The sequence below is a fragment of the Dryobates pubescens genome, chromosome 14 (assembly GCF_014839835.1).
Source record: "Dryobates pubescens isolate bDryPub1 chromosome 14, bDryPub1.pri, whole genome shotgun sequence".
In the NCBI taxonomy this organism is placed as follows: Eukaryota; Metazoa; Chordata; class Aves; order Piciformes; family Picidae; genus Dryobates; species Dryobates pubescens.
Window position 1 is genome coordinate 2,649,898 of NC_071625.1, and position 21,213 is coordinate 2,671,110.

The 21,213-nt window shown below is 49.6% G+C and overlaps 2 protein-coding genes across 2 annotated transcripts in view; one reads left to right on the forward strand and one right to left on the reverse strand.

Annotated features, from left to right (window-relative positions):
* The first annotated feature begins 3,828 nt into the window (after positions 1-3,828).
* On the forward strand, positions 3,829-7,685 carry KCNS2 (potassium voltage-gated channel modifier subfamily S member 2). The gene is made up of 2 exons (XM_054167438.1): positions 3,829-3,923; positions 4,480-7,685. The coding sequence occupies exon 2, from the start codon at positions 4,517-4,519 to the stop codon at positions 5,948-5,950; it is 1,434 nt and encodes a 477-aa protein (XP_054023413.1). The 5' UTR covers positions 3,829-3,923; positions 4,480-4,516; the 3' UTR covers positions 5,951-7,685.
* A 10,773-nt stretch (positions 7,686-18,458) lies between these two features.
* Positions 18,459-21,213, reverse strand: part of STK3 (serine/threonine kinase 3) — an 83,832-nt gene continuing 81,077 nt past the window's right edge. Inside the window, exon 11 of the mRNA XM_009898169.2 lies at positions 18,459-19,266. Coding sequence (XP_009896471.1) covers positions 19,108-19,266 — 159 coding nt within the window. The 3' untranslated portion in view covers positions 18,459-19,107. The remainder of the gene's footprint in view (positions 19,267-21,213) is intronic.

A 21,213-nucleotide genomic window follows, 5' to 3' on the forward strand; every position in this document is an offset into this window, starting at 1 on the left:
GCCTCCCACCCTCACCACCTCAGCACTCCCCCTGCATTCTCCCAGCTCAAGCAGCATCCACAGGGCAGTGAACACAAAGTGTTCTTTCTTATTTATTTGGTTTGCAGCTCAGAATTTGCTCCTGACTCACCACAAGCTCATCCTGTGCAAAAGTGATGCACCTGATACCCTTTGACATATCAAAGATCTTTTGCCTTGGATTCCACCAGTGACAGCATGTCCACAGCAACTCATCCTGTACTCACTGTTGGGGAAGGCAAAAGCAACAGAGCTGCTTGTGGAGCAGGGTGCATGCCTTGCAGAAACACTCAGGGGGGTTTTGGATTACTGTCCTGGGTGCTGGAAGCATTTTAGCCTCATTGGCTCAGCCACAGCATTTTGCTAATTAGCCCTAATTACAGGAGCAGTTACATTAGACTAGGGGGAGTTGTATCCTTAGGCAGTTATTCTTGCTGTTTACCTCCAGTATCTTTGCATAACCCTCACTGTGCCTTTTAAGGACAATACACATTAGAAAGTGACCAGTGGGTTTTCAGGGTAGAGAACACAGACAGATAAATGAGTAGGAGGCTGCCTACAATCCTTCTTCTTAGCCCAAGTGGCTTAGAAGGTGAAAACAATATAGAAATTTTGAAAGTCCTCTAAGAATATTAGGATAGAATTAACCAGGTTGGACAAAACCTTCGAGATCATCAAGTCCAACCTATCATCTAACACCAAGTTATCAACTCAACCATGGCACCAAGCGCCTCAGCCAGGCTCTTCTTAAACACCTCCAGGGATGGTGACTCCACCACCTCCCTGGGCAGCACATCCCAGTGGCCAATCTCTCTGGGAAGAACTTCTTCCTAACATCCAACCTAAACCTCCCCTGGCACAGCTTGAGACTGTGTCCTCTTGTTCTGGTGCTGGTTGCCTGGGAGAAGAGACCAACCCCCACCTGGCTACAACCTCCCTTCAGGGAGTCAAAGAGAGCAATAAGGTCTCCCCTGAGCCTCCTCTTCTCCAGGCTAAGCAACCCCAGCTCCCTCAGCCTCTCCTCACAGGGCTGTGCCCCAGACCCCTCCCCAGCTTTGTTGCCCTTCTCTGGACACCTTCCAGCATCTCAACATCTTTCCTAACCTGAGGGGCCCAGAACTGGACACAGGACTCAAGGTGTGGCCTGACCAGAGCTGAGCACAGGGCAGAATGACCTCCCTGCCCCTGCTGGCCACACTATTGCTGATGCAGGCCAGGATGCCTTTTTGGCCACCTGGGCACACTTAGTTTCTTCCAAAACAGCATCTCGGGGGGGGGGGGGGGGGGGGGAATAATAATCTAATTTAAAAACGAGAGTGAAAGGTAATGAGAAACAATTTTTCTCACAAAGTCTGCTACAGAAGTTTCAGTACACCCCCACGAGATACCCAGGATGGTGAAAACACAGACAGCACTTGAGTGCACTCCCAGCAGCTGCTTGATATTCCTCAGAGCGTCACTAAGGGCTAGGGGTTATTTTTGTTCTCCTAACAGTGAAGGGGAAACCACAGCAGAGAATCCTTGTGGTTTATCCAAACCCCGGGGAACATAGCTGGGCATCCAGCTCAGAAATCCCAACATGGTGGTTCCCAGCCCTGCGTCCTGCCGCCCTTTGCCCCAGGTGTTAACAGTCAGTATAATTAGAGCTCCCCCAGCAGAGCGGTTCGCCGGCAGAGCCCTGAGAGCTGGAGGCTGGCACAAAGTAACCTAACGACGCGGCTGCTGAGCAGCAGGAGAGCTGCCTCTCTGGAGGAGACAAGCCGCTGTGACAGGGAAATGTGCAGGTCGCCACTGCATTTGCAAAGCCTCCTCCCTGCTATGTAGTCTCTGTTCCCCCGGTGCCCCTTTCCAGGGGGAGAAAGAGCTAGGGGGGACCCAATCGAGAAGCAGCAGCACTTTCCCTGCCCGGGAGGGCAGCCTGGTGTGCGTAATTTGGTGTGGATTCAGTGTCCCGGGAGACGGCACCAGACGTGCAGTGAAGCACGCTGGCACACAGAGCCCCAGCCCAGGGCATCTGCAGCAAAGGGAGGGACACTCTTGAGGACCGCAGGGGGAAAGGGAGGCAGGAAGCGTTCAGCAGCAGGAGAGCAAAGCGAGAGCAAAGCAAGACCAAGCACCACTCACGAAAAGGCAAACGAGGGCAGCATCCCTGAAGCATCCCTGTGGAGCTGAGGGTGCTGTGGGTCCAGGCACATCCCTGTGGGACTGTTCTCAGAGGTATGGAGCCACGGGCACGCACCAGGACTTCTGACCCCAGCTCCATGTCTGTACGCAGTTAGCTGGGTACCTGTAGGGCTGCTCTTTAATACCGAGGGGTTAATTGCGAATAGGGCTCAGGTGCTGCAGCAGCTGGGCTGTATAATCTATCTCCACCTGCAAGGCTTTGAGGAGCAAGCTGAGAGAGATGTATAGGGCTGGGGCAAAACAAGCAAGGCGGCTTCATGCCCTAACAGCCTCCAGTGCCGTGAAGTGTTGACAGAACCCATTTCCAGGAGCCGGACTCTGGATGTGTGGGAACTTGAGAGGTGCCATGAGGAAGCTGGCAGGAGATGCTGTGGGCTGGCCTGGTAGAAAGCACCTGCCTCAGAGCATGCAAGTTCTGCGCTGCCGGCCGCCTGCTCAGGAGGGCTCAGGTGCACAGCCAGCTCCTGCTCGCAGGCACTGCCACCGCTTTCCATCGCTGCCAGGACCCGGCTTCTCCCCGGGCACGCTCGGCCTCCTGCCGGGGTCCGCAGGAGGAGGCAGATTGATTCACAGCTGCCTCCAGCATGGGTAGGGATGGAGCCGTGGGCGACCATGTAATTATTCCACATGCCAGCATCGCAACCGTGCCCCGCCGGGAGCAGCGGTCCGGGGGGCCCGGCCCCTGTGCCTGGGTGCAGTTTGTCACCATTATTGCCGTTGAAGAGGCTGGGCAGGGCCGTGTGCGGAGGCCGGGGGCTCCCAGCCGGCGTCCGAGGGGGCGGCGGGCAGCCCCTGCAGGCAGCCTGTGCGAGCAGCCTGTGCGGGCACCCCCGCTTCCTTACTCCACACTGCTCTGACGACGGTGCCCATCCTTTGGCACTGCCCAGGCGCCACAGCGGGGGAGCAGCGCGGGGGCCGCGGCAAGACCCGCTCGTTCCCGGCTGCCCCGGCGCTGTAGGGCAGCGTCCCCGCCTCGGGACAGGGCCCACGGCCGCCTAGAGCCGCGGCGGGCGTGGGTGGGCGTCCCCGCACGGGGAGTTGTGCCGCTCGGAACCGGCGTGAGGCAGGACCACGGGGAGGAGGAAAGCCGAGTTTGCGGCGCCGCTGCCGTGCGCGGGGGCAGGAGCGAAAGCGAGCGAGCGAGCGGAGGCGCTCCCGGAGCACCGGCTCCGCCGGGCCGAGTCTCCTCCGCCGGACAGCGCGGCCGCCAGACCCCCATCCCCTCCAACCCGGCCGGCCGCCCACCCGCCCGAGCCATCCGCCCGCCGCGCCGCGGCCCGGCTCTGCGCCGCCCTTCCCGCGGCGGCAGCCCCGATCCCCCGCCGGGGTCGAGTCCGGGGGAAGGCGGCAGCGGCGGGGGGCGGGCGGCTGCCGCGGGGGTCGTCGCCATGACGAGAGCGCGTGCCACCGCCTCCCGCCGCTGAGCGGGGCGGCGCGCGGCCGCTGTCCCTTCAGCACCGCGCCGGCCGCCCGCGGCCGCACCGGTACCGCCACCGGCACCCGCACCCACACCGGTACCCGCGCCTGCACGCACACCCGCACGGCTATCCGCACCGGTACCCGCACCTACCCCCGCACCGGCACCTGCACCTACACCCGTGCCGGCACCCGCACCGGCACCGGGGCGAGCCCTGGCGGCTCCCGCGGGCGGCGGCGATGGCGGGCAGGGGCCGGGGGCAGCAGGGCGCGCCGGCGGGGCCCCGCGGCCGCTGAGCGAGCAGGTAGGGCGGGCGCGGAGCGGGGCAGGGCAGGGCGGCTCCCCCGCAGCGGGGACCGGGCAAGGCGGGGATGGGGTGGGGGAGGCGGCGCCCCCGGGGCTGAGCGGAGCGCCGGGCGAAGGCGGTGGCGTGAGGCTCCGGCCCGTGGGGTGCGGCCGGGAGAGCGGTGTGGGGAAGAAGGGGGGCTCGGGCGGGCAGTCGGGGGACGTCCTCGTCCGGCTGATCCCGGAGGCGGCGGGAGGGAGGGAAAGGGCCGCGTGGAGCCGGTGGCACAAGGGCCGTGAGGAACGGGGCGACAGCCGCAGCCCAGGTGAAGGGTACGGGGAGGGACAGGAGCCTGCGGCGAGAACAAAGGAGCCTCCCTTAGTGTCGTTAATGGGAGGTGGGCGAAGAAAAGGGGTGGGGGGGGGAGAGGGGAGAAGAGGGAAAGCAAGGACAAAGGGAGGAAGGAAAAAGGAAATAAAGAAAGAGGGAAAAAAGAAAACCAACGAAAGCATCAGCAGGTGACCATGCTGCAGGTTTGCTCACTCTGCCGATATTCCATGCAATTGCATCCTAGGTTTCCAGTCCCTGTACACCTCTGGAAGGAGCTCACTATGACAGGGCAGAGTCTGAAGGCTTTATCTGAAGGAAATTTCGAAGACAATGAGATCAGCATCAACGTTGGAGGCTTTAAGAAAAAGATGAGATCCAACACGTTGTTAAGGTTCCCCGAGACCAGGCTGGGGAAGCTGCTGAGCTGCCACTCAAAGGAGTCGATCCTGGAGCTCTGCGACGACTATGATGACACCAAGAATGAATTCTATTTTGACAGGAATCCCGAGCTCTTTCCCTACGTGCTACATTTTTACAACACTGGCAAGCTCCACGTCATGGGTGAGCTCTGCGTGTTTTCCTTCAGCCAGGAGATCGAGTACTGGGGAATCAATGAATTCTTCATAGACTCCTGCTGCAGTTACAGCTACCATGGGAGGAAAATGGAACCAGACCAAGAGAAATGGGAGGAACAAAGCGACCAGGAAAGCACCACATCTTCTTTTGATGAGATTTTGGCATTCTACAACGATGCCTCTAAATTTGACAAACAACCCTTTGGAAACATCAGGAGGCAGCTCTGGCTTGCTTTGGATAACCCTGGGTACTCGGTCTTGAGTCGAATCTTCAGCGTGCTTTCCATAGTGGTGGTGCTGGGCTCCATCGTGACCATGTGCCTGAACAGCCTCCCAGACTTTCAGCTTGTTGACAGCAGTGGGACCCCCGAGGAAGACCCTCGCTTTGAAATCGTGGAGCACTTTGGTATTGCATGGTTCACTTTTGAACTGGTGGCGAGATTTGCAGTAGCTCCTGACTTTCTGAAGTTTTTCAAGCATGCCCTTAATCTGATCGACCTAATGTCTATCCTCCCATTTTATATTACCTTGATTGTCAACTTGGTGGTGGAAAGCAGCCCCACTTTAGCAAATTTAGGCAGGGTTGCACAAGTCCTGAGACTCATGAGGATCTTTCGCATCTTAAAGCTTGCTAGACACTCCACGGGTCTTAGGTCTCTCGGAGCCACCCTGAAGTATAGTTACAGAGAGGTGGGGCTTCTTTTGCTTTACCTCTCTGTTGGCATCTCCATTTTCTCAGTAGTGGCTTACACCATTGAGAAAGAAGAGAACGAGGGGCTGGCCACCATCCCCGCCTGCTGGTGGTGGGCTACCGTTAGCATGACCACAGTTGGCTACGGGGACGTGGTGCCGGGGAGCACAGCTGGCAAGCTGACGGCATCCGCATGCATCCTAGCCGGTATCCTGGTGGTTGTGCTTCCCATCACACTCATCTTCAACAAATTCTCCCACTTCTACAGGCGCCAGAAGCAGTTAGAGAGCGCCATGAGGAGCTGTGATTTTGGTGATGGCATGAAAGAAGTTCCATCAGTCAACTTGAGGGACTACTATGCTTATAAAGTTAAATCTCTCATGGCCAGTCTTACCAATATGAGCAGGAGTAGCCCCAGTGAGCTGAGCCTGAATGATTCACTGCATTAGTGTTTGACAGCAGTTTGCATGAGAGCTATCAAGAGCTGTGCTGATAAATGTTCTCCTCTCTGTCTTTCTCCTTTTTCTTTTTTCCTAGAGGGTAGTGTTGCTGACACAACTTTGCACTTGAGACAGTAAAGACATTTCTATGATGATTTGACAGTTTGCACTTTGTCACCCTGCCGCGTAGGTCCTAAGTGCTGACTTTTCCATACAGATGCTACTGCTGCCACGACCTTAGCAGGGCAGTGAGCTGTTACTTTGTGCATTTCCTCATCTAAGCAGAGAAATGAATGTACCCAAGTGGAATAAAAGCTCTCAGCTGTGACACGGGTCATGAACAAACCACCTGTCACCTATGCTGGTATCTGCACTGGTGTGGGACTCCCCGTGCATGTTTCAAACAGTCACCTGTGAATCACTGGCACAGGAGCACTCCTCCCCACCTTCCTGACTGGTAATTCTGATCCTCACATGTCTGAAAGCACCTCTGAGCTTCACATTTCAGTGGAAGTTTGCTTACTCTGGAGCATGTGTGTTAAAATCTGGGTGTCCTTGTTCTGAAACGTTACGTGTGGTATTTTTCAGAAGCTCCTAAACCTACCTCTGCTTGAAAGATCAGGTCTGAGCCCTCTGAAGAGCCCACCTCTCATTCTCATATAGCTACATGCTCAAAGACCACATTTCCACAGGTGACTGTAGGTATGAAGGCCCCAAAAGACATCTCAGCTTTCCATTTCTAGAAGTGACCTGCACAGAGCTGGCTTTCCAGTGAAGCTGGAGATGTGCTGTATTTCAGTCCATCAAGATGGTTCTGAGCTCAGGCTCACAAACCCGTGGGCTTTCCACACTTAGAAGCTCCAATGAGAAGCTTGGCTTTGTTTAATGAAGCAAAATATTCCCACACCAACAGTGCAGGCAGCGTTTTAGGAACTGACATTCGTGTGCTGCAAAAAGACTAATTATAAAGATGCCATATGTGGTGCTGAGATATCCAATCTAATTTTAACAGGAAAGCTTGAAAGCAGGTGCTGATGGCAGACAAGTCCATTAAGCTTTCTGCCAAGGGATCTCTAAGGAAAAAAAAAAGAAAACAAACCCCTGTAAGTCACACTGTCCCTCAGAGAGGGACTTGCAGCTGAGGCAGAGTGTAAGGGCCTGAGAAAGGAACTGATGAAGAGCTTCACACTGCGCTGACTGTGGGCAGATCCTCCCACCTGCTCCTGGGGCAGAGCTGGATAAATCCTTGTGCTGGCCTCCATTTCTCTACTTACTTTGTTTGTGGGGTTTTTGTTTGTTTGTTCATTTTCCTGAGGGTTTCTTGGGTTTTCAAGAGTAACCTTAAATCTGCATAAGCTTTGGGTTTTTGACTGTTCAGTCTGAACAGAACGCTGCTGAGCGTTCAGTCTGGAGAAGGGGAGGCTGAGAGAGACCTCATTGCCTTAAGGGAGCTTGGAGCGAGGAGGGGGCAGCCTCTTGTCCTTGGTGGCAAGAGACAGGAGCAGAGGAAATGGTTCCAAGCTGCACCTGGGGAGATTCAGGCTGGATGTTAGGAAATATTTCTGCACTGGAAGGGTTCTCAAACGTTGGAACAGGCTGCCCAGGGCAGTGCTGGAATCACCATCCCTGGGGCTGTTCAAGCACTGTGTGGACCTGGTGCTTAGGGACATGGTTTAGTGGTGACCCTGCAGTGCTGGGTGGACTAGATGATATTGAAAGTCTCTTCCAGCCAGAGAGACTCTGTGATTCAGTCTCCTGTAGCCAGCAAGCAGAAGCTGCTGCTCCCTGCTCCTTATCCTTCTGAGGATCTGTGCTATGGAACTGGCTCTCAGTGGGCAGAGCAGCATTTCTCTTCAGCTCCTGCTGCTTTTCCATCCCATTTATTACAGAGAATGTCCCAGTTCATGATTTGTTAATCTTTTTGTTTCTGTGTTTTACTCATGAAGACTAGAGAGGTTGAGAAAATAAAGCTGAACTAGTGAGAAGAAGCATTAAAACACTAAATCAAAACCTGTCATGTTTGCAAGACCGTGTTTGGGTACAACAAGGATTGGCCCAACTGGCAGAGTGCAGCCAGTGTGGTACTGATAGGTAGTTCCCTTTGCCAGGCTGTTAAGAGGTTGCTGTCTGGTCTGAACCTTTTGCCATTGTTGCAGCTCCCCCTAAAAACAGAAAGCTGAGCAGGACCAGATTCCTGTTTGCCCAGTGATCTCTCACAGAACACACAGTGGGAAATAACTTACCTGTCCTCATTTCCTTCAGACACCTTGCACACACATCACTCAGCACTTGACTTAGGCCATGAAGTGTGAGGGAAATGGATTCTTTCTCACCATACCAAATAAAACTCCTGAAGATTTCTGCATAGCCTGCACCACTTACAAAGTCAATAGGCAAGAGGCTGTTTGTTGTCCCTTAAAGCTGAAGAGTTGGATACTTGACCCTGAGGTTAGGCCTCCATAAGCTGAGTTAGGTGTCCAAATGTGAACCATTTTCCTAGGATTTTCTGTTCTGGAGGGCTCATTAAAGTCCTCTGCTGGGTCACAGGAATGAGGTCAACAGTCCTGCCCCTGCTTCATATTGCATGTGTGTAAACTATCACACACCACAAACACCCACCCAAGAGACAGCACTAGGTTGCCTGTTGGACTGAAACACTGTGGAACATACGAGGGAAGGAAGAGGAGAGCCTGGGTAGCACATACACTCTGGCCAGGTTCTGTGCTGCAAAGGTGGCAAACTCTCCCACTGACATCAAGGACACAGCAAGTTCTCACGAGGTCTGCTGCCTGGGGGCCTTCAAAGAGCTCAGCTGCAAGCAGTGGTTTTCTCTGCTTCACAAGCAGCTGAAAGCCAACGACTCTCAGGGCAGTTCCTTGAAGCCCCTTCAACTGGCCAAAGAGTCACAAATTCCCTCAGCTGTTGCTGGTTTAGCACTGGAAAGGCTGGATGCAAACCTTGCAGCACATCATTTCCCTAACTCCAGCTTATCTTACCTTCTGGATTGATCATTATGTGTGGGGCTGCTACTCTGCCACTCCTGCACACACCGAATGGAACGTGTCCAGAGCGTGTCTCACTAGAGACCATTAAATACCCCAAGGAATGAGAACTTTTCTTGCCCTGCTTGGAAGGAATTTTTCATTATTGCTTTTCTAAGTGCTTTGGATCAAAGAGATGAAATAAAGGAAGCACTGAAATGTAACATCTTCTTATTAGCTTTGCACAGCACACAGGCACTCCCTTCACAAACTTTACTCCACATTAAAAGCAGCCAAAGTCTTGCTCCCCCTCTCCTCTGGAGGAGCATTCCAGGGCCATGCTGCTCTCCAAGGCTTGTGCAGCTTTCAGTGTTGCTTTATTAATGGCTGCTTGGTTTGTTTTCCCCTCATGCCACCACTGTTCTTTACCTTCAGCATTTCATTTTCCTCTTGGTGTTTGCATGCATGGTGTGATTCCAGTGACCACATGCCCTTACATGCTTGCTGTCACAGGATGACACCTGCCAGGCTTCCTCTTGGTTTTCTTTTTGCAAGTCATGTTCCCCTGACCAGCCATGGGGATGGAGCCTTTTATTTTTGTCTGCATTGCTGCTTGGATTTGATCTGTTTGAGCCTGCACTGTGCAGGATTCTATCACTTTGACATTTGCTCATGACTAACAGACTTCCTCACTGAGGAGGGGCTAACAATGGTTTTGACTTCACTAATGTTATTGGTTTAGCTCCCTGAAAATACCTGGGTGAGAAAGAATGAGGCACATCCCTCCTGCTGGGTTATCAAATAACCTCTGTTAGAATCACAGAATCATTGAATTCTTAGGGTTGGAAGGGACCTCAAGGCTCAGCCAGTTCCAACCCCCCTGCCATGGGCAGGGACACCTCACACTGCAGCAGGTTGCCCAGAACCACATCCAGCCTGGCTGCAAAAATCTCCAGGGATGAGGCTTCCAGCACCTCCCTGGGCAACCTGTGCCAGGCTCTCACCATCCTCATGGGGAAGAACTTCTTCCTAACATCCAATCTCAATCTATCCATTTCTATTTGTTTTCCCATTCCCCCCAGTCCTGTCACTCCCTGACACCCTCAAAAGTCCCTCCCCAGCTTTCTTGTAGCCCCTTCAGATACTGGAAGGCCACAATAAGATCTCCTCAGAGCCTTCTCGTATTCAGACTGAATAGCTCCAACTCCCTCTGTTCTAGGGCTCAGGCCAAGGAAGTGCTGAGAATCCTCATCTCATTGAATGAAAGGGACAGAAAAGTGTTTCCATTTTAAAGGACAAATCAAATGAGGAGCAGAGGTGGTGTGCCTGTGAGCAGTCAGTGCTTTTGCCAGGCCTGTGTTGTAAGAGCAGGGCCATCTTCACCTCTGTGAACCAGCAGGTCAGAAATGATGGAGGACAAATGAGGCACTCTGCAGTGTTTGACACCTGGAAAGTGTAGTGGTCAGAAATGTGCTCACTGGGGATGTGCAGTTTAATGAGGGATCTTTCACTCAAGGTCTTCTTCTTACCTTCTGACTGGCACCTTCCTGGCCCTGGTGAAAATGCTGCTCCTGCTCTCTTTCAGCTGAAAGCTTTTTGTTGCCTAAATGTGGATTATGGTAACATTGCAAGTGAGGCAGCTTATTTTGCTGCCAGGAATAAGCTGCTGGAGAAGCTTGAATTTTAGTACAAATGTAGGCCACTATGAGAGTCAGAGATATTCTTGAGAAGCAACATCTTGTCTTGTTTCCCTGAGATGGAAAATCTATATATAGATTGGGATTAAGCTTTTTATATGTGTCCAGATTTTGTATTCTTGCCTGGTTTATGATTCACTTTCATCAGCTGCTAATTCTCTCTTTCCCTGCAGGCTACTTTATCCATTCTGAAAGCAGACTGGTTTTGCCTCACATATTCCATACAGCAGGAGCTACTTCACACTGCAGGCTTAAGGAACTTCACATTTAATTTTTCCACTTTTAATACCTCCAATATTTTTTACCTCTCTACGTGGGACTTTGTGAGCCTGCAGGGCAGTGCTGTACCTGGTGCTCTTTGTGCTGCTTTTCCTGTGCCAGCAGCATAGAGCACGCTGGAGAGCTCAGGTCTGTGCCACAGAATGCAAATGAAATGCATTTTAGAAGTGCATTTCAGCAGGGAGGAAGAACTGATTGATGTTTCAGGATTTTCTGAGCATAGATGACAACCAAAGAGAGGCCTGGGTCTCCTTGTGCAGACAGGTTTCTTTGAAACACAAATGTTAGGCTACCTTTCCAACGTTAAAAAAGCTCTCAGCTGGTGGTGGGGAACCCACATTTTTCAGTTGAGCAAATAGTGCAAGCTTCTTGTTCTCTACCTCAGAGATTAGGGACTAAGCAATATACCAACAGCACTCATAGGTGCTAAATCAACTTGACATGACCTTTCATCTCTTCCAAAACATCCCCCATCCTTAGGGGCCCCAGCTGTGCACATATAAGCAGCAGAAAGGCCTTGGAGTAACTGCTCTTGCTGTGCTAGTTATCCATTTCCTCTTCCAACGTTCCTGACTTTCCAAGGACCTTTGATGGTACTTTCAACCAACATTCACCCCACAGCCACCACTCACATCCCTCAGAGAGGTGTTGTGCCAGAGCCATTCGTTTCTCATCATGTTGCTATTCTTTTTTTCCCCCAGTTGATGCACCTGGCTTCCCATTAAATTACACCAGAAAGTGATTTGGCCTCCTGTAGCTTGTTTTCAAGCCACCCACTGTTTAGGCAGGGCTAGAAGAATATTTCCATTCTGTTTCCAAAAGATCTTTTACTGATTTTTGCCTTTTCCCTTTAACAAGAAGTCAAATAACATTAATAGAAAGGATGATGCTTCTGACCTGAGCTGGGTTAACAATGCAGCAATGGGCAACGCATTATCCAAAGCAGCAGGTCTCTGCTTAGCTGCTGCAGGGGCAGCTGTAATATCTGTGCCTTCAGAGCAGTCCTTGCAGTTGTTAATAAATAACACCTTCATTAAGGACTGTGGATCCCTTCACCTCTTGCATAGGAAATGATGGGTTATCAGCTGGAGAAGGCAACCTCCAAACAGCCTAGAGAGTGTTTCCAAGACAGCATGACACTGCTGGCAAAGGGCTGGCTCTGGCATTCTCCTGCTCATACAGAGGATGGAGAATTGTCCCACAGGTATTGAGGCTCAGACTGACCTCCCACTGGACGCAGCAGAAATGTCTTTGCCTGCCACAGTCTCACCCTTTACAGACAATCCCGAATCACCTGAGTTGTCGCTTGGATAAATGAATGCATCTGGCTGTAGCAGGCAGTGGCACAAATCCAGCACTTCAGCTTCACACAAGAGAAGAAGAAACATCAGCACCTCCCACTCTTCTTCATTTCAGGGTACCAGTGGGGTTTGGCTTCCCACTGATGCCTGCTCAGAAATAAACAGGGCCAAGTTTTTTTGGGGGGACTGGGCAAAGTCTGCTATAAATCTGCCAATTTCTTCTCTGCATCTAAAGCAGCCTAAGAGAGCTGCCCACTCCCAACAGCTGCTGGTTGTCACTGTGGGTGCCAGTGCTCTGTGCGGGGCACACTTCTGTGCCCTTCAAAGACAACTTTCAGTCCCATCTGGAAGAAGAGTGGTACTCACATATCAAACTGCTTTGACTGCCAGCAGCCACTGCTCTGCCCATCCTATGTCCTGTACCCCTTGCTTCCCTCTCTCTGCTGCTCCTGTGGCCTCCTGACGTATGTTGAACGGGTGACGTGGTGGGGTCATGAGACAGCAGAGCCAGTGGTTGGAGTTCCTGACTTGGGAGTGTCCACTGCAGCACCTCTCAGTGGGAATTGTCCTTTTCAATTATTATGCAACTTTTTGAATGGCTCTGTCCCATGCTAGGAAATGCTCTGGACATTGACAACCTAGCATAGCCCCTGTAATTACCAGCCAGTGAATTACCAAGTGAATTCTAATTTATCCCCACTCCAGGGCATGGCCTGGCAGCTCCAGGTGTTAAGTTTTTCTTGCAGAGTGCACAGGACAGCCATGTCTTGCCTGGTTTCATTTAGAGATCTGGACCAAAGGTCTGAGACCAGCTTTCCAAAGCTTAGATTCTTAGCTACCATTTTAAAGCACAGCCAAGGGTGTTAGGGATACTCTCTCCTCACCTGGGTCAGCAACAGGGAGCTTTGAAGTTTGCAGTCTCGTGGTATTTTGGCAAAGGAAGGCCAGGCAGCTCCTGCTGCTTGCTGTGATGAAGGAGCACAGCAGCTGTTTGGATGTGCAGCATGGTACTCATTCAGCCCTGAGCTGCTCCATTTCCATTAATGAGGACAAAAGCTGGGAGATGGCTCAGAAATGCAGCAGTAATCACCTCTATCATCACTTGTTCTAGAACACTCCAGCATCTGTCTACAAAACTAAACACTGGGCAAACAGAGAAGACCTCTCCCTACTTCAGCTGCAAGACAGGACCAAGCCATCATGGTTTTTTCCAGCACCTGAAGTGCTGTGAGATGTATGAAGATGGTGTCAGTTGAATACATCAGCGTTAACCACATTTAAAAGGCTTTACACTTAAACCCACTCAGAATACATTTGCATCAGCTGTTGCAGTACAGAGCTACTGAATCGCTGGCCCTAAAGCTTCCATTCTCTATTTACCCAAATAATTACAGATTTGGGGGTTGTTTAAACATCTGAGTGTCAACAAAAGGGTAGAATTACACCAGCTAAGAGGAAGAGGTTTATCAAACCTAATGCATTGCTTTCAGCCACATCACATCCATCCCTTTGCTCTGCTCTGGTGAGACCAGTGTGTGGCAAACAAATACAACTTATCTACAGACTGAAACAAGGCCTGCATTTCAAAAAGCCTCTCAAGCTTTTGGATATGGTTGCTAAGAAAAATTGTAACTCTGCTTAATCCTTCTTCAAATAATCTCTGACCTCCCTAATCCCTGGGCTCCAACACCTGTTTGCATGTGGGCCGAGAGATCAAAAAGCCACCTCTTGCTGCTAAGCCTGCACAGCCCATGGTGCTGTAATAAAAATGAAATATCAATTGATGCAGCACACTAAAGGCTCAGAGTCAGATAAATCAAATCAAAGCTTTCGTCTCCCTCTTTGATGTATTGGCTGTGAGGCTTCCCTTAACAGTAACCACACATGCCCAGGAGGAGGGCAAAGCAACAGAAAGATCCAGGGAGGGGGAAAGGCAGGGTTACAAACATCTGAGGGCCACCTTCTCATGCACTGGTCCTTTCAGTGACACCAAGGGAGTGGAAGGACGAGTAGGAGGTAGAGGGGGTGTCTGGGTGGGTGTCTGTGCACACCTGTGTACAGCTAAAGAACCATTCCACTGCTCAGCAAGCTGGGGAGAGAAGCAGGATTAGGAGGACTCTGATTCTCTCTTGGGACTTGGCTAGGGAAAGATTCATGCAATGGTTTGGGTTGGAAGCGACCTTGAAGATCATCCAGTTCCAGTGCCTTACCATGGGCAGGGACACCTCCCACTAGCCCAGGTTGCTCAAGGCCTCATCCAACCTGGCCTTGAACACCTCCAGGGAGGGAGCATCCACAAGCTCTCTGGGCAAGCTGATACTGTAATACAAAATGTATGTCCTCAAAAGAAACAGGCACAGGGAGAAGAGTCCTAGATTGCAGGTGCTGCTTTGAGCATGGTGCTACCCTGATACTGAGCAACAGCTTCCAGATTCATGGTAGACCTCTGTGTCAAAGCAGTACCCACTGCTGTGGGTTGCCTCCTCACACTTTGCAGGAGGCTCAGCACCTCCACTACAGCAGGGAAGGGAGAGGAGGAAGAGGGCAGGAGGAGGCCAGTTATTGCCTGCAGGGCACAGCAGTGACACAACATCTAACTCCCTACCATTCTGTGGTTCTGTGAGCACATTTCCAAAGAAAAAGTAACCCTCATCATCTGGTAAAAGGCAGTGCCCACAAAGTGCTTCCCAGGAGTAGCACAGCACACATTCTGCTCTGGGAGCTGCAGTGCCCAGTTGTGGTGAGTGAGCACCTGATGTGCACAGACTCCTTCCCCGTGAGCTGTGCTTGTATTTGGAAGCTCAGCACACTGGATGAAGCTGCAGGCTGCATGCACCTGGGCAAAGCCAGGCAAGCCATGATCTACTTTAAATAAACAGCAAATGATTATAATACCCAATAATGGTCAGATTCATTCCAATCAGCAGTAGAATTTTGTCAGTTCAAACACACAGCAGTTCACTGAAGAGTTCTGATCATGAGTCCCTTCACTGAAATGTCTTTGAGGGCAAATTAGTAGAAACCACGTCTAAAAATCAGGAAAGAAAGCTGCTATGGAATGAGATTTGAGAGACTGAATGCATTCACTTTCTCCTAATTAAGCCTATGGTTGATCTCACTACCCCAGAAAATCTAAGACAATCTCCAAGACAAGCCTCCAAGACAAGCCTCCAAGACAAGCCTCTAAGGCTGCTCATGTCTGCTGGTACCTCCAAGCAAAGGATGTCTACGAAGACTTCTAGTGTCTTGAGATGGTGCTCAGCTTTCTCAGGATTAGACCTTTAGCAACTTGAGACCGCAGAGAGAGGGACTTCCACAAAGCATGGAGGATTTCTGTCCTTACACTGCTCTCTTGAGATCCTCAGAGTGGTAGAGCTGGCAGCAATGTCTTCAGCTGGAAAACCCCCACCATTTCCAGAGCTGACTTGGAGAGATGTGGCTTTCTGCACTCAAGCTGGGCTCACAGGAAGGAGATAAAAGCCTGAGAGATGACTGCTGGAAGGAACACGAATGGCTCCTGTTCACATACTACCACTCCAGCTAGAATGAACAACAAGACAGCAATCATACATGAAAAAGTAGCTTTTATTACAAATGTTTAGTAATAGGTAAGGAGTTTTCAATTTTAAACTTTCTGGTTTACTTACTAGACCTAGACATACAAACCCAGAAGCAAACAAGGCAATTGTTGAGCTACAGTTGTACTGAAGGTTAACTTGTCAGTAGTTCTACCAGATTTCCTGCAAGGCTTGCTTTTAAAATGTCTTACTTCTTGTACTGCTGGCTGTTCTTCACAGAGGTGCTCATCCTCCAGCAGAGATGTGTAGTCATCAGCATGGATGATTGGATTCATTTATATGACCAGAAGACAGAAAAAAAGCAGCCCTCTCCATCTCTCAGTATAAAATGTGTTTCTGTATGTTGTGCTGGCACATAATTTTAAAGCCCAGTACCACTGTGGCTTCTGAAGCCAGAAACCAGCCCTGGCACTGACTGCAGCCAGAAGGACATTACTGAGTTAATATTAATTGTTGGAAGTATTCTTTGGTCACAAATGCCCTAGGTCCACCCCCTTCACAGTGTATCAGAAGTTATTTTTCACTCAGTTTAAGTAGCTTGTTCAGCACAGGTGGCCCAACAAAGCTGTGGGTGCCTCCTCCCTGGAAGTTTCCAGTGGCAGGTTGGATGGGAGCAACCTGGTCTAGTGGAAGGTGTCCACGGCAGGGGGGTGGAACTAGATGATCTTTCAGCTCCCTTCCAATCCAAACCATGCAGGGATTCTGGGCTTTTTACTTTATTCCATGCCTTTCAGATTTTTCTCCTGCATGTATAATCCACACCTGTGTGCATGCATGTGCACAGAAGGTGACTTGTTTCAATGTAGGATGGCCTTTGTCTTCTGACACCTTTTAGACTGCAACAGCTCTAGGCTAGAAAAGGCCTTTTACTGGAGTCCCTCTGGACAGGCAATTCCTGCTTAGTGCACTGCACTGCTGAAGTTTGCAGAACACACAAGACATGGCAGCAGTGACTACTTTATTATCTTGTCTGTTACACTGCAAATCAAAGGCTTGGTGTTGGTGGGAAAAGGCTGAGAAAATAAAGGAAAAGCAAGCTGCAAATGATACAAGCAAGAGTGCCTGGACAAAGACACCTGGCTTCAAAGGCACACCAAGAAGAGGCGAGCTGGGTTCCTCTCCTGATGGTTTCATTCTGTTTTGTATGTATTTCTTATATGCAGAGATATGCTTATGTGTGTGTGCATCCCTACACAAATATGTGTATGCACACACAGAGTGGAGTCTTCAGGAGCACCAAGTCCATGAATTCTACATTAATTTTAAATAAATCACCCCATAGCACAGGGGGAGCTTGGTGCTGTTCTGCTGCTCCGTGATGATCACAATCCAATGCCACCGTGCTGCCATTACACTGCTTTTGACTTGCCCTCCCTTTGGTGTACAAATGTGAGGCAGGAGACTAGCAGGTGCATTTTATCTTGCCTAAAGCAATTTTTATAGATCTTCTGTGTTCTTGCTTTTTCATGAGGGATGCTCATTGCTGTATGAGAGATGAAGAGAGTGGAGGATAAGGATGTTCTAATAATCGCAATGAGGATCTGTGCGACCCTAGGGGTTAAGACGTCACAGCGTGGCGTGCACGCATACACACAGACACAGAATGACAGTGACAGCAATGGCTCTGCACAGCTCAACCCCAGGCATGGGCCCAGCATAGCTGTACTGTAGGATGCTGAGCTTGCCAAAGCTTTTGGGTTCCTTCTGCACAAGCTTTATGATGCAATGCACCCCACTCTTCCATCTAATGGTCCACGTGTGCTGACGGTAAATGTTCAGCGGTAAGAGATGATTGCTGACTTCCAGAAAACATTTAGCAGAAGATGCCCATACAGTAGTCACCTTAGAAATGGAACAGCTGAAGGCTGAATGCAAAGATCTTTTCAGCTGTCATTTACAGAAGCATAGCTCTCACAGTGAGGTTAATTTAGACAAAAGGCAACCCCAGGAAAGATACCAACAGAGAACACAGCAGATTGTTCAGAAAGTGGATCATGCTTTCTGCTAAGCCTGGAACAGTTCTTGCAATGTTATAAATTCTACCTACCAGACATCCCACAATATAAACCAGACAGAAGAATTTGTCAAAAGGTATCAAGAGCTTGGTCCTGCATTTCTGGTTCCCCAAAATCTACCATGGAAGACTACAGGAATTTTGAATGTTGAGCAACTGCAGGACAAAACCCCCTCAGGCGACTGCCAACTGTTGCTTCTTTTCAGTACTTATTATCTAGAAGTATTAATTCCATTTTCTTTGGCTTTTAAATTACTACCCCTTCCTATCTATAATGTGAAACCAAACCAAACCTAAACCACTAACAACTCCCCTTTCCCCTCAAAACAGTGATGAACAATTAAATGAACAGAAAAAAACCCCAACAAACATATCCAGGAAGTGTAGCTGCTACTTCATTAGAAAAATAGGGTGCAATATAGAGGTTTACACTGGTCAGCAGTGCAGTAGCAATTGGAAATTTCCACTGAAGGACTGACTGCAAGTATTGCTTCTCCTGAGCAACAGAAGAATCCAGACTGATTAGGCACTTGGTTTGTTTTGTTTAATGAGAGATCGTTGGGGGTGTGTGAGAATGCCAGAAAGGCTCTCTAGAAGGATGCTCTGCACTGCTCAGCTACAGCCACAGCTTCTGCTTCAGCATGCTCTGCTGAAAAGCCTATGACTTATTTGATGCTTAAATCCTAGTGGTGTGAATGGGCTGGATGCATGTTCAGGTGCTGTCCTGAACTGGGATGCTTGCTGGAACTGAAGTTTTAAAAGATAGCACAGTGGTGAGCTGCTTTCCATTATGCTCCAAGAACGACTTTATCTCACCTGGCCTCTGCTCTCCACAGTATGACCTCAATACCTCCTCTTAAAAAAAAACAAACCAAAAAAAACCAAACAGGCATAAAATAAATAGGATAACCAAAGATTACATAATAAATATGTCACTAAGTGGGAAGAAAATATATTGCAACGTAAGGCCCTGTAGTGTTGCACAATCAAGAAACGGCTCCAGGTGCTCCCAAACACAACTCCTAATGTACAACACCAAGTTACCACTACCCACCTGAAAGAGATTGGGAAGTAACAGATTAAATCATAGAATCTGTGACACTGGACATGTGAAAACACAGCCAGGTGGTACTGTGTGTCACTGCCCTGGCAGAGCACTGGGTGTATTCTCTTGCACTGCTCCAATTGTCATTGCTCGTGAAGGAAAAGTCAAAAGATTGGGTTTTTGAAAACTCTCCTAATGGAATTCCTTCAGACTCACAAAGTTCCCAGTGGCCACACTGACTCAGAATATTGACTCTGAAAGCAAAAGGAGCTCAGAAATTTTGTTGCCTCCTTTTCTTTGCATCCATGGCATCTAGGATAGGTTGTCTCTTTGCAGTGTACCTCTGGCGAAGCTCCTCAATTTCTCGTTCCATCATAGGGTCCAAAGCCTTTAACCTCATCTGTAGCTCTTCTAAACTCAGATTCTTCAACTGCAACACAACCAACACAAGAACACAAAAAGGATTAAACACTTAAAACACAAATGAAAACCACCAACTTCCATAACCCTTTAAGTCACAGTTAGAGAGCCACAGAATTCTTTCAGTTGGAAGAGACCTTTAAGGTCATCCAGTCCCAACCTTCAACCTAAGACCACCACGGCCATTAAACCATTTCCTGAAGTGAACAGCCATTGTCCAAGGTGATACTCTGGGAACTTCCTGGCAGAACTGGCTACGGAGCCTGGTGAAAGAGTCCAAAGGTTTTTTTCCCCTTGAAATCAGCAGCTAGAGGCAAGTTTTGTAGGTGGAGTGTACTGTTCCAAGCCAGGTTGGATGAAGCCTCGAGCAGCTGAGTCTAGCTGAGAGGTGTCCCTGCCCACGGTGGGGTGGTTGGAGAGGTCTCTTCTCTCTGAGTCCCTTCCAACCTGAGCCATTCTAGGATTAAGTCTTTTCTTCTTTTGTATTTTTTTTGTTTAAATAGGAAGTTGAACTCAAACTCACTTTGCATATTAATTAATTTAATTACATTTTCCATTAAAACTAATTAATTCAATTACATTTTGAATTAGTATCTGACACCCATGAGGACACCAATGCTCTTTGCTGGTTATTAGAGGTCCAGGAGATCACAGCTGCAGTGCTTTTACACGCTTGGAGGCTGTGTGTACACACACACAACTGCTTATGTAACCAAAAGCCAGGAAATAATCAGAGAGCATTATCAAACATAAACACAGAGCACACTGAACTGAAAAATAAACCCAAGCCAAACACTTTTCAAACCTTACAAACAGGTTGCAAATAAACAGAGGGCTGCAGTTTAACTGGCACTGAAATAAAGCATGCCACAGGTTGCACAGGGGTAGTCATGTTGGTAAATTATTTTGCTCAATCAAATACTTACTGAACTGCAGCCTTCTGGGGAGGCCTGACAACCAGCTGCTGGAGGGAACAGCAGGGCAGGCCTTCAGAGGGACTTTGTGATAAGAAAGACAAGGCACCTGTTTTCCTCAACAGACTGCTGCCAGAAGCAGTCAAAGCAAATTGCTAAGAGTGTTTGAATGAGCCATGAAATGATTTCCTGAATTCATGGCAGGGAGCTACCTTTGACCAAGGGCTTTTCTTTGTAACAACGTTTGCTCACAATGCTCAACAGTTCCTTCGATTTCATCCATTACAAATGACAGATGAGAGAAGAAGGAAGTTGCTTAATTGGCTCCCTGGATGCTGCAAATAAAGGTCTGAGTCTTGTCAGGTGCTGGGGCACATTAGAATCAGAGAATCATGGAATCATTCAGGTTGGACAAGACCCTGAGATTATCAGGTCCAACCATTAACCCTACTCCATCAAGTTCCCCACTAAACCCTGTTGCTAAGTGCCACATGTAAATGACCTTTAAACACCTCCAAGGTTGGTGACTCCATCACCTCCCTGGGCATCCTTTTCCAATGCCTGACCACTCCTGCAGGGAAAACATTTCCTAACATCAGCCTAAACCTCCCCTGGTGCAGCTTGAGGCCATTCCCTCTTGTTCTATCACTAATTACCTGTGAGAAGAGAAGTGGTCAACAGATGTGGTCCTAGCACTGTGCCACAAGGAGCACCACCTGTGACCAGCTGCCAGCTGGACTGAACTCCATTGCCCAGCACTCTTAGGGCTCAGCCAGTGTTTGGTCCAGCACAGCCTGTGCTCAGCCAAGCCAAGCAGCCAGCTCTGTCCTGAGAATTCCATGGGAAACAGTGTCAAAGGGAAACTGCCATAAATCTACTTCTCACATATGTTCCCTTTGGCTCTCCCATATACTTTTCTCCCGATGGAGTTCAGCGCCTCTCTGCATTTCTATTGTCAGCACTGCCTACGTGCCAATTACTCCTCACTGAGCATGACAAACAACAGCAAATTTCAAATAGCACAAATAATTTCATCCTAGGGA

Bases quoted from the DNA above. Each gene is read 5' to 3' on its own strand.
- KCNS2 (XM_054167438.1), top strand. From the start codon at position 4,517: ATGACAGGGCAGAGTCTGAAGGCTTTATCTGAAGGAAATTTCGAAGAC.